Raw genomic sequence first — 13,358 nt, 5'->3', positions numbered from 1 at the left:
CACAGTTTTCTGCTTAGCAACCATAATGCTCACTTAAATTGGGAGGCTTAGAAGAGCCGACAGGGCCTGTGGGGAAGGGGGAGTTAGCCGGCCACCCCTAGGCAAGCCACTTTGCAGCGGAAACTGCACGCTGCCCCTGCAAGGCGAGCTCTCCCCACCGAGCCTCCCTGTGAGCCGTTCCTCCTGACGCGCAACCCCCCTCCCTTTTGAAGCAGATGGTTCCTCCCGTTGTCCCTGCTCTTTCAGTTTCCGCGCTCTGGAGTCACAAAGCGCGGGGTCACGTGGGCGGGCCGTGCGCTTTGTGACGTCAGCCGCCCCGCCTCTCGGCCCGCCTATCCGCGCACGCCAGCCCCGCCTCGCGCGCGCCGCCCGTGCAATCCCTGCTTAAGAGACCCCGCAGTGGGGCGCTCGTCCGAAGCCAGGCCGCGTCCGCCATAGTGCCTGGCTTGGAGGTTTCGCCGCCGCTCAGTGAGGGCCCCCCGAGCGGCAGGGGGCAACACAAAAAGGGAGCCGGAGAAGCCTTAGCCGCTGCCCGGCAGCTTGCGGGCGTGTTCTCGCGGTTCCGGGCCTCAAGGCGACGGAAACGAAAGGCGAGCGAAGCGCGGAGGATCCGGCGAGAGGAAGCGTCAGGGAACCTCGGCGGTGTCCCCGGGGTCCGCCGAAGCCACCCGGCCGCCGGCTGGGGCCCGGGGTGGTGAGGAAGTGCTCCGAGGCCTCGCCGAGGCCTAGCGCCAGCTTTGTGTCCGAGGCGGCAGCGGCGGCGGCGGCGGGGGGAGGCGGAGCCGGGGGCGGCCTGCGGGAAGGCCTCTCCTCCGCCGACCGCGCGTTTTCGGCCTAGGCCGCGGGGCCGCTCGTGGCCTCCGGGGAGCAGGCGCCAGGGGTTTGTGTGCGGTGGGGGCCTGGGCCTGGGCCTGGGCAAGCTGACGCCGGTCGTCCGGAAGCCAGGAGGAGGCGTGAGGCCGCTCGTGGACTCCGGGCCTAGGCCCTCTCCCCTCAACCTTCTCCCGGGGCCTGGGTCACCCCAATCCACGGAGAGAGAGACCCGCCGGGAGGTGCGGCCGCGCTATGGACCCCTGACCCCGTGGGGTCGCTCGGACTCTTAACGTGTGGACTGACCGCTACTGACTGCACCGCCTACCCCCCCGTCTCTGCCGGCCCCTTAGCATGAGCGAGGGGGACCCAGCCGGGTGACATTGTGCCCGTTGGCGGATTCTCGATTTCCCCTCTTCCCCGTCCTCGTCCTCCTCCTCCCCCATGAAGTGATTCTGAGTATCGGGAGGGCTCTGGATTATTGTTCTGACGAACCCCTGCTTGTGGTTGGGGGGTATTTAATCTGAGGCCTTAGGGTCCTTCGGTGTCTTTGAGTGTTTTGTGTGTACATATTTTGCTCTTAAAGTTTATAAATATACGTATATTGAGAGTGTCCACGTCTCCTCGCTGAACCTTAGGAATCCCTTGGCACCATGTCCTGTGTGCATTATAAATTTTCCTCTAAACTCAACTATGATACCGTCACCTTTGATGGGCTCCACATCTCCCTCTGCGACTTAAAGAAGCAGATTATGGGGAGAGAGAAGCTGAAAGCTGCCGACTGCGACCTGCAGATCACCAATGCGCAGACGAAAGAAGGTAAGGGCCGCTTGGTCTTAAGATATTTGGTGGCTGGCGAGACATACTAGCTAGAAGGTGCCTGGCAGGAAGCTAACCGCCATTATGTCTCTAGTGGGACTGTTCGTTCTAGTACTTTGGATACAACTTTCATTGATAGCCAAGGTTTGCAGCAGCTGGCCTTGGAGTTTCACTGTTTATTTTATTTCTGCATACTTGGGTCATCTGTAACAGGCTAACCCAAAACGTGGAAGCCTGATTATTATTCTCGCTGTTTTTTAAAATGAGAGAGGGAGGAGAGGGGGATAGCTATCTAGACTGAGTGCTTGTCTTAGGGCGTTTTCTAACTTACTTTCCATCAGGAGGGCAGGAGAGCCTGTGCAAGGCTTGTTTGTTCAATCAGCAAAAAAAAAAAAAAAAAAAAAAAACTACAATTTTCTAGCCTAACAACGTTGTGGAGTTTGATGGCAAATTTTATATCCTGCCTTCCTCCCTCCCCGCATTTTTTTATTTGGAGTTGCTTGCCTGTGTTGTGGAGAAGGGATCTGAACTTTAATATTTTTGAGGATTTAATCAGTATTGGAATTGTTTTTGGATCTTGAAATGTTCTGATGTCACCGCTCTTGTCTTACGTTTCAATTCCAGAATTAGTAATACGGCAACTAAGTAGTTAAACTCCCAGTTCATCACATTACTCTTAAGATTTATCAATTCGGTGAAGATCAAAAGTACTGATTTTTTTTAAAAGTAGTAGTTGCTAGATTTTACATGACTGTTGATACTAAGGTACTGAAAAATAGGCTGCTACCATAGAGTACAAATAAGCCACTGATAAGAATAGTTAGATTCTTTCTCCTTTTCAAAAGTATTTTATAATATTGGGAACTTAATAGTAGATAAATGTGACAAGCAGTCTTTCCTGACTCTGAACTTGTTTTGGTTTCTTTTTCTCAGATCAGTAATGCTGATGTGTATTTTTTAGCAGTTCGGTGTTCTAAAAGTTACTGATGGGATGAGAAGAAGTGAAGTTACAATTAGGTTAGGATATTTTTTTAGTCACTAAATTTTTATCACACTTAAGGTGTGACATGGATTCTTTTAGTTGAAATGGGAGGTCCCCCACCTCCAGCCTGTAGTTAAGGTAGAGTAAATCTTGTCATGTAGAAGACCAGTTTTCCATTTACAATGCAGACCTAAGTATAATTGTATTAGGTTAAGGAACAGCAGTGCTGGCATATCATGACTCAAAAATATTAAGGAAGAATTTATTTGCTCTAATGATATTATATGAAAATACTGTCTGCTTCCCCACCTTTTAAAAACAAGTGTCATACCCTTTGATAATTGGAGCTATGTGTAATCCTCTGCCTAAGGAGAGGAAAAACTGGTGGTGGTCATGAACAGTTGAGAAATAGCTTTATTTAAGTGCCTCACAAGCATCCCTTAACTACAACAGTCACATTTCACAGAACAGATGGGTTTATAAGAAGTTTGGGCCATCTTGATATATTGAGTATTTATGAATGAGAGGAGAGACAATATGAATGGAATTAAAGGATATTAAAGGCAATTTTAATTGTCATATATTCAGGTTTCATATTTTACTGGAGTATTACACAATTGAATCATTAGGGCTAGGCGTTATCCATCTTTTCGACCCAACAATTGAATGCAACTTTTTTTTTTTTTTTTTCCTGAGACAGAGTCTTACTCTGTCACCTAGGCTGGAGTGCAGTGGCACCGTCTCAGCTCACTGCAACCTCCACCTCCGTGGTTTGAGCGATTCTCATGCCTCAGCCTCCCAAGTAGCTGGGACTACAGGCTTGCGCCACTACACCCAGCTAATTTTTGTATTTTTAGTAGAGATGGGGTTTTGCCTTGCTGGCCAGGCTGGTCTTGAACTCTTGGCCTCAAGTGATCCACCCACCTGGGTCTCCCAAAGTGCTGGGATTACAGACATGTGAATGCAATTTTAGACTGGGTAAGTTATAGTTGAAAGAATCCTGTCCAGAAATTTGAGAGTTTTGTGACTTTGTGTAACCAATTTTTTTTTCCTAGTCCAGGAAATAAATGATACGTAATTCAAACCCAGAAAGCCAGGAATGTGTTTTTGCCCAGCACATTTTCTTTTTTATATTTATGTGAACTGCCCTTTATTGGAGAAAGCTTTGATGTTCGGTTTGTTAAGAAAAGGGAGCTTTGAGGGAGAAAATGTGTATTTTATGCAGTCCTCAGATTAAGAGAGAAAGAGATATTGATGGTAGCTACTTAATCTGCCATGTTTCTATAAAACATTTCCTTACAGTTTTGGAATTCTGTCCATGTTTAGGTCCCTTAAATTCCTTTTTTTTTGGGGGGGAGGGGGGGGACACATCCTCACAGGCTAGAGTATAATGGCACAATTTCGGCTCACTGCAGCTTCAACCTACCAGGCTCAGGTGATCCTCCCACCTCAGCCTCCCAAGTAGCTGGGACTACAGCCACACACCACCATGCCCGGCTAATTTATTGTAATTTTTTTTTTTTTTTTTTTGGTAGAGATGGGGGTTTTGCCATGTTGCCCAGGCTGGTCTCCTGAGCCCTAGTGTTCTCCTGCCTTGGCCTCCCAAAGTGCTGGGATTATAGGCTTGAGCCACTGTGCCTGGCCTAGGACCCTTAAATCTTGATAAGACTAAAATGCTTGGGTCAGAATTCCATGGATTTTAGACAAGAATCCTGCTTGTTTCTAGACTATATTTCAAAAAGAATCTCAAGTAATCTTTGTTATATATGAAAAACTTTTCTACTTTTCTGCACACCGACCCCTAAAAAACAAAACATCCTTCGTTCTGAAATTAAAGTGTGAGGTTTGGAAGCTGAATATGAAGTGTTTATAAATGACCCTTATTATCTTTCTTACTCTCCATTTCTCGGATTCATTCTGTTTTTCATTTCATCCATGCCTTTCATGTCTGGGGTCAAAAAAACTGGCAAGCAGAAAGGGTCTTTTGAAGCCAACAGACTACTTGTTAAGGAGGTATTTTAAATGAAATACCCCCCAAAGTGTCTTTATTACCCCTAGAAAGATACTTTGAGGGGTAAGAAATCATTGTAATTCAGGTATTTTAAAAGTCAGAACATCTGTTTTGAAGGGCATTGAGGCACCTTTTAGTTTGACACAGTACAGTGCTAATCAAATTAATAAGCTGTCTTGGAAAGCTCTTGTGAGTGCATTGAGTTGTTACATATTCAGAAACTTCCTGTCAGGTGTTTGACACTAAGTTTTATTTCTAGAATTAGCTTTTAAAAAAATCTAGTCACCCCATGCTCTCAGTTTTTCTGACTCAAAGCTTCCTTGGAATTTGGGACTATCATGAACTGTCCAAGATAAAGATTATAGTCCTACATTGGCATGCCTAAATCTAGGAAATTGCCTACCTCTAGTTGAATACCTGTGAGATAGCACCTTCTACTTGAAGTATATAGAAAATAACCCTTGCCTGAACAATGTCATTTATAACAAGGAATACTATTAGCATTATGACTAAAAATAATTAATATTCATTAAAAGCCGAATATGCCTACATATGTGGTAAGCGTAATAATCGGAAGAACAGAGATAGTCATTTTGTGCAGACTAACTTTAAGTGAAGCAAGTAAACTTAATGACAATAAAAAGGCCTGGTTGTGTGATTAAAGGAGATACATTTTTGTATCTCTAGGTAATTTTTCTTTTTGGTAATTTTACAGATTCATTCTTTAGCAAATCTTTTTACCATAGTTAAGGTCCAGTTTCTTAATTTCATTCTTATAAAAGTATTGCAGATAGCCCAAGGAGTATAAAAATAGGATCCATTCATCTCCCTCTTGGTTTTCCCAGAAGGTGACATCACTGTTTATCTGGTGACTGAAGCCAGGAACCCAGGGATTCCTCTGGCCTGATCTCTCTTTCTCCTTCATCTCCCCCATATTCGGTCCATCAGCAAGCTTTGTCAATCCTACCTGAAAACATTCTGTCCTTATTTCTCGCTCACATCATAACACAGGTCATCATTCTCTCTACCTGGATTGTTTAGTCGCCTGGTTTTTAGTCCCCTGGTTTCTACTCTTGTTCTCCTACAGTTGGTGCTCCACATTGATGCCACAGTAGTCTTTTTTTGAGACGGAGTCTCGCTCTGTCTGTCGCCAGGCTGGAGTGCAGTGGCGCGATCTCGGCTCACTGCAACCTCTGCCTCCGAGGTTCACGCCATTCTCCTGCCTCAGCCTCCCAAGTAGCTGGGACTACAGGCGCCTGCCACCAAGCCTGCCTAATTTTTTTGTATTTTTAGTAGAGATGGGGTTTCACCGTGTTAGCCAGGATGGTCTTGATCTCCTGACGTCGTGATCTGCCCCCCTCAGCCTCTCAAAATGATGGGATTACAGGCGTGAGCCACCGCGCCTGGCCAGTAGTCTTTTTTTCTTTAACAAAAAGCAAATAATCACTTTGCTTAAAATCCTTCAGTGTCTTCCTGTTGCACTTCAAAACAAAATATAAATCTGTATGGTCTATACCTCTCTGTCATTCTTCTCTTTTATTTTCTTAGACTCTTCAAGCCGTTTCGTGTCATTTTTCCACATGCTTTTTTAATCCTCTGCCTGAAATAGTCCTCAATCAGTTTTTTTCCCATATCTGGCTGGGTTCTCAGTCTTTAAGTATCCAGTAGAAGTTCCTCCAAGGGGCTTTCTTGGAATCAACATTCTATCTGAAGTTGTATTCCACTGTTCATTCCTTATTAGAAAACCATTTTCTCTTTATTCATAACGTCATAATTTAATTTTTAGTCTGTCTTCCTCAGTAATAATTTCTGTGAGTGCAGGGATTGTAATACTCAACTAATGTTTAGGGACTAGGAGAGACAGAATATCTTCATTCTGAATAACAGCTTTTTCTCCATTCACATGTTCAGCATTTCGGACTAAACTAAAGAATGACAGTGTTACTGAGATTTGGAGTTCCACAAAAGTAGAGGTGCTAGAGCCAAGAACCTGCTAATGATATTTGTTGTCCTTTGAAAAGAAGCCCTCTTAGGGCTTTGGATGTTTGTTCTGACAATATCAGTAATCTAGTTGCAAGGAACTTGTAGTTAACTGTATTTAAGTTCATTTCCCATGAAATTTATATTTGAAGTTTTCTAATTCTTGGGTACTCACCCAAATCCCCAAATGGAAATTCGATTCTGTCTTTTTATTTACAGAATATACTGATGATAATGCTCTGATTCCTAAGAATTCGTCTGTAATTGTTAGAAGAATTCCTATTGGAGGTGTTAAATCTACAAGCAAGACATATGTTATGTAAGTATCAAATCTCATGTATTTCTCAAAATAGACTTGTTTTTTAGTTTTTTTTAATTTTGTGAGAAAAAACTGTATTTTAGAACTGAACTCATTACTTTAACCTTAATGAATACATCTTCTCAAGACTGTGAGGATAGTAGGTTTCTTTGTTCGTTTGTTTTTGATTTCCTCCCCCAGTTAAATTGACTTAGCCTGTGGTGAGAGGGCCATTATTAGGAAAAATTTTTCTCCATATGGCCAGTATTTACAAATACAAGAAAGTGATATTCAAATTATTTCTGTGCCTTTCTTTGACTACTTTTTTGTGGGGGTTCCTTCAGTTTTCTTCACCACAAAAATTTAGTGTTGTAGACATCGGTCCTAAATATTTTGACAGCATCAAGAGTATTCAGTAATGCTAACGTTTACTCTTTATCAATAAGGGGCTTTGGCTGAGAGGCATAAAGTATATAGGATTTATAATCATAGGCACTGAAATCAGGCTTAGATTTGACTCCATTTACTGCTTCATACCAGTTGTGTGACTTTGGACCTTGGGTAAGTCTCTGTGCCTCAGATTTCCTCAAAAATAAAATAGGGACGTGAGTACTTAACTCTAGAGGGTTGTAAGAATTAAATAGTGTCTGGTACATGCTAAATGCACATTATTGGAGTAGGAAGAGAGCAGTCTCACAACTAGTCCAGAGCTGATATTCACTAACCTGGGGCAGGATTAAAACCTTATATCCTTAACTTTCTCTGCTTTCTTGCAATTTCAGTAGTGATAGCAGAACTATAATATGTGAAAAGGGCAGCAACATAGGTTATTTAAAGAGTAGGGATTTTCACTTAGAATTAGGTAGTATTGTTTGAAATTGGAACAAATTATTTTGAGTCAATGAAAAATTCTAGAATTTGCCAGTGCTAGGGAATGGAAAGTGTTCTTGAAATTAAGGTAAAAATAAAGTCATTTCTTGGAGCTTTACCTCATGTGGACAAGTATTCTAAGATTTTTCTCATTAGTTTGTTGTAAAGTTATATTCCATATCTTAACACTTAGAGGTCCTTTTGTGCAGTATCTTCCATATAGTAGCTACTTTAAAAAGCTGAATACTTTCCTTGTTGTTAATTGCCAAGTGAACTTTTAATGGTATGTGTTCTTAACTTTAAGTGATTCTAAGAATTTTATGTGTGTGTGTGTGTGTGTGTGTGTGTGTGTGTATTTTTTTTTTTTTTTTCCTGAGATGGAGTCTCACTTGTTGCCCAGGCTGGAGTGCAGTGCTGCAATCTTGGCTCACTGTAGCCTCCGGGCTCAAGCGATTCTCCTGCCTCAGCCTCCCAAGTAGCCAGGATTACAGGTGCCCACCACCAAGCCTGGCTAATTTTTGTATTTTTAGTAGATAGTGGGTTTCACCATGTTGGCCTGGCTGGTTTCAAACTCCTGACCTCAGGTGATCCACCTGTCTTGGCCTCCCAAAGTACTGAGATTACAGGCGTGAGCCACTGCACCCAGCCTAAGAATTACAAACTTATGGGGAGAATTAATTCCTACAATCCAGTGTGAAATTTTACTTTAATTTACCAAGTGCTTTTTAAAAAATGGCAAACATTTTCTTTAGATTTTTTGATAGAAACTCAAGAATTATTTGAAGTACATAGCAAAATAAGTTGCCTTTTACACAGAATTTTATATGTTAATATACAATATATAGGATTCTGTTTGTAATAAATTTGCCTCATAAAACGCATCTCAGTTTTTTTTTTTGAGCAAATACTAGAAAATCAAAGCTCAGTTTTTTTTTTTATCTCAAATTCCAAATTATACACACACCTAGAAACTCCTGTTAGATGCTAACATTTCTCTATAGTCAAGATACCTTAAACTTTAAGCATTAAAAGGCTATAGTCTAGCAACTCAACTCCTTCCTTTTTCCTGTGTGGATTAAAATAATTTCTTTTGGGGTTTATGTTTTTTAAACATCAAATTGTCCAGTTCTACACAGCCATTTAAGTTAGTTCTTTTAATTAAAATACTCTGATATATATTGTGTTTTTCTGGGAGTGAGAATTTTTGTGCAGTTTTTTTTTTTTTTTTCTTTTTTTAAGAGATGGGATCACTATGTTACAGCCCAGGCTAATCTCAAACTCCTGGGCTCAAGTGATCCTCTCACCTTGGCCTCTTGTTCAATCCTTGATTATTGTTTTGAGACATTTGAAAAATGAAAATAGCTATCAGCCTGGCCCTCCAGATTTGAAAATTAGTTTTGGGAGCACAGCAATTTCTCAGGGATCCAAATTACAAATGTTAACAACAGTGGTCTTCCTGATGTGTGAAAATTTATGCATTCAGAAACTGGGAAATTATATAATTTAAATTTTTCAGTTTATTAAGAATAAACTACATTTCTAAACATAAAATCCCTATACTACCTTTGAGAAAACATTTGTTTTAAGTGGCAAGGTACACCTATTTTCGAATTCCCTAGTATGGAATTTTTTTCCAAACCACAAATCTATCTTAAAACTGCTCAAAGGTGGTAAAGATTAATCAGAGTAATTTATTCATTCAGAAATTGGCTGTTGTTAAATATTTATACCAAAGGAAAATTAGGTTCCTAAAAATGTATCATTGAAGATAATGTGTTAAAATTTATTAGCACAAAAATTCACAAATAGCTAATTTAATTTTTGTTTTTATTTTGTGTTTTAGAAGTCGAACTGAACCAGCGATGGCAACTACAAAAGCAGTATGTAAAAACACAATCTCACACTTTTTCTACACATTGCTTTTACCTTTATAATGTAGCAGTGAAGTAAATCATTTTAGAACTTAATATCCAACTGATCATAGTACATATTGTAAATAAAATGTATTTTGATGACAGCTCAGTTGAATATGGATATATGTGGCATCACTTGCACACTTATTTTGTAGAAATGGGTAATTTGTGCCCGTAACACTGTTTCATATTAAATATGATAGCATTCTCCCTGTATGACACTGTGTTGTACAGTTAATGTATGATCCTTTTTAGATGGTTTAGGTTTTACACTAAGGAACATGATGACATGTTCTACATTTGTCTGTCTATAGTTAGTATTTTGTATGTATGTACAGGCTGTTGTGTGCTTTTTGTTTCTTGCAATAAAAAATGTTTGGAGTGTATATTTTGCCATTTTCACGTTGTATCACTTAGTTTTTGTTAGTTTTTTTTTTCCTGCCTGATTTATGGCTTCCAAAAACGCATTAGCAACATGCAAAGCTTATATTAAAGTTTGATGCTTTCTCCAAGTTCAAACACATCATAGAAAAGAGCTTTCCAGGGACCATTGATGCAGCTTTATGATTTAGTCTTGCTTTATTTGGCATTTTGAGCTCCTTCTTTTGTTTACATCTGTACTATAAAGTGAAACCTGAACCTGGGGCCCCCTATGAATATATAAATGTCTTAGTGATTTTGAGTTTATATAAATTGATTATATTGTTTTCAAAGTTTAATGAGATCTTCCACTTCTATCTAGTTAGTGCAGATGTCCAAATTAAAATATTTCCCTCTCATAAGATACTAAAATGCTGCGTTAATTGTAGGCCATTGAAAGCTGTACCTTATCAGAGGTAACTCCCTTAACCAGGATAACTGGTTTGAAGAAAGTTAAGCTTAATTTTTGTAATCACAGATTAACTTAATTTGTGATACCATTTTAACTTTGAGCTCTTAAGTAAAAAGTAGCAGCATTCCTAAGTTGTGGGGTGAAGCATCTGTTTCATAACACAAGTCTATCATAATTGGGTTCTGTAAATGTAATGGTTCTCTAAACATTTTAATGCCCAGGCTTGATATTGTACACAATACAAGATGTCTAAAATCTTCATTTAGAATTCAAGGGTATTGCTTGCTATTTCACATTATATACTTTTTAAATACTATTGCTCTTTGTATATGAGGCATTTCACTAACCTTGGATCATTGGATCTTAAACATGATAATATAGAATATCTGAACATTGGACTTGTTCTTTAGAGTATATGGCCTTTAGTTCTTGTGGAACTAAATACAGTGATTCTAAGATCAAAAGTCTTAGTGTTTGGGGTTTTTTTTCCTCTTTTTGGATATGGGGTTTTTTTTTGTTGTTTTTTTTTTTGTTTTTTTTTTGTTTTTTAAAGCATAATGCTGTAAAAACTGTCCAAGCTTATGTTTTGCTGGTGATTGGTTTAAAACTGATTTTTATGTATCCAAATGCTAGCATAAATTAGATTGACTATCCTGGTGACTGTAGTAGTTAATGTAACACATTTTGTATAAAGTACAGTTTATATAGTATTTAAACTAATTCAGTTAAAGTTTTATTTCTTGGAAACAGTTATTTCCTTTTTGTTTATTAGCATGTGTATAAACACAAATCACATGTTCATAAATAAAGTTAACATTCTTTTAGCCTTGTGTGTTCCGGCATGTCTGTATTACATTTATAAGAAGCAGTTTATTTAAGCTTATTTAGGTTTCTCTTTTCTTTTCTTTTTTTTAATACTTCAAAAGTGGCTTTAATTTTTAGATAGAATTATCTGAAATAGAGATACTAGATACCTTGTTGTCCCCATCATTTATTTGCTTGGGGTACATTTGCTGGCATTTAGGATGAGAATATATTCATCAAGCATAATTAGTGCCCATCTTAGAAGATTTAGAGTCACGTGGATTGTACACATTCACAAAAGCAAAGTAAATTAGAGGCACTAAGCCAAATTTTTCTTATCCTGATTAGTAAAGTAAATGTATAGTTTTGGTAATGGAAGCGAACTCTAATCAAGGATGGATGGCTGTTTCCATATTCCCCATTCTTGTTTTTAGTCATCCATCCATGTTGATACCCCAAAGCTGGATGTTCTTCTTGCTAACTAAATATCAGAGTTGCATTTTACAGGATTCTTTAACTTCAAAAAGCTAGTATAATTGGCATAAAAGATTTTAGAACCTTGCTCCCCAAAACAAGACCCCTAATTAGGTACAGGGAGGTGGGTTAATTTTAATGTCTACAGTCTGCATCAGTCAGTTTTGTGAGGACTTTAAGTGGCAGATTTTTTTTTTACCATTAGTATCTTACCAAGAGTCACTATTTTTATTGATGTTTAGTAATACAAATTCCTAATCATTTTTAAACCATTCTTTGTCAACATTTTTTGCTCATTTCTTAACACCTTGCTATATGTAGAAAACATTTGTTTGCTTTTCTAAATTTGAGGTAAATTTGACTTCTTTGTAGACTATAAGATATTTAGGGGCAATAGTCATTATTTGGTGGTAAAAAGGTGATTTAGGTGCATCCAGTTGCATATCTAAAACCACTTCAAAGTCAATAAATATATAATACTAATAAGTTGGCAGAAAGCTTAAAAGCACACAAAAGCCCAGCATGAAAACAAAAAGGATACTATATCCTGAGTGTTAGGAGTGGGAAAATTTTTTTTTTGTTCTTAAGTTTTTTAGTTCCAGTGGTAAGGAAGTTAATATAATTGTTTTATTTCCAAGGAAATCATCAGTATTTATATTCTATTCTAGATAGTAATGGGCTATTTTTAAAGACTATTTGTTTTATGGGTTAGAAATGTAGTATAGATGATGGTTAACAGCAATTTGTCTAGTCCTTGTTACTTAAAATGAAATAACTCCTGGTTGGTATAAAATCTTTAAAATAGATTGAGTAGGTCAGGACTTATTTCAGATAAAAAGAGATAGGTATTATTTAGAGGTTTTTTTCTACTTAACCACTTGAGATTAGTTCTTAAAGGAAAAAATTACTTCAAAGCTGGACAAAAATGATAACCCATTGGAAAATTATGTAATTATGCATTAAGTTATGGGGTTAGTGCATCGTGAACTCTTTTATAGTCAGTTCCTTAGTGTGGGGCAATTTTTGTCTGAATAAACATCCCAGTAATATCTATCAAACTAACTTTTAAAACCCTAAGATATTTGTGAGATGTGTCTTATATTTAGCCAACATTATTTTTTATTTACATTTATTGAATCCCTACTGTGTGGGCGTTGGCTAAGAACTTCATATTGAGACCGGTTACATTTGTCTTTGGGGATCTTAAGTCATGTTGCTTTTATTTTAAAACTTTAGTTCTCTGGAACATAGAATACCTGATGAAGACTTTTTTCTTTGATCCAGACATCTTGTTACATTCTCCATTTTAAATGAAGAGTTCTGACCTTACGACATGTTAACTAAGCAACCCACTTACTACATAGGAAGCTGTAGGGAAATCATATCTTCAGGATTGTTTGCTAAAGATTTTTTTAAAAACTGATATTAAAATCATTTCAGAGGATCAAATAAAAAAATTAGTGTTCAATTTAAAATACATTTTTATTTTTATTTTATTTTGAAAGAGAAATGTTTTATTCCTCTTTGCACAGAACAATTTATGAAGGTGGCTCTCTCCTGACTCC

The 13,358-nt window shown here is 38.7% G+C and overlaps 1 protein-coding gene across 4 annotated transcripts in view; it reads left to right on the top strand.

Annotated features, from left to right (window-relative positions):
* Nucleotides 1–396: 396 nt before the first annotated feature.
* The window catches only part of RBBP6 (RB binding protein 6, ubiquitin ligase), a 33,207-nt gene continuing 20,245 nt past the window's right edge, over nucleotides 397–13,358 (top strand). For 2 of the 4 annotated variants that reach the window (XM_030799612.1, XM_030799607.1), the window contains exons 1-3: nucleotides 397–1,629; nucleotides 6,822–6,921; nucleotides 9,614–9,650. In XM_030799612.1, the coding sequence (XP_030655472.1) occupies nucleotides 1,464–1,629; nucleotides 6,822–6,921; nucleotides 9,614–9,650 (303 nt within the window). In that variant the 5' untranslated portion in view covers nucleotides 397–1,463. The remainder of the gene's footprint in view (nucleotides 1,630–6,821; nucleotides 6,922–9,613; nucleotides 9,651–13,358) is intronic. The other 2 variants (XM_030799597.1, XM_030799592.1) reach the window with 1 other exon arrangement.

Source organism: Nomascus leucogenys, chromosome 2, assembly GCF_006542625.1.
Source record: "Nomascus leucogenys isolate Asia chromosome 2, Asia_NLE_v1, whole genome shotgun sequence".
Lineage (NCBI taxonomy): Eukaryota > Metazoa > Chordata > Mammalia > Primates > Hylobatidae > Nomascus > Nomascus leucogenys.
This window is presented reverse-complemented; position numbering and strand designations above follow the sequence as displayed.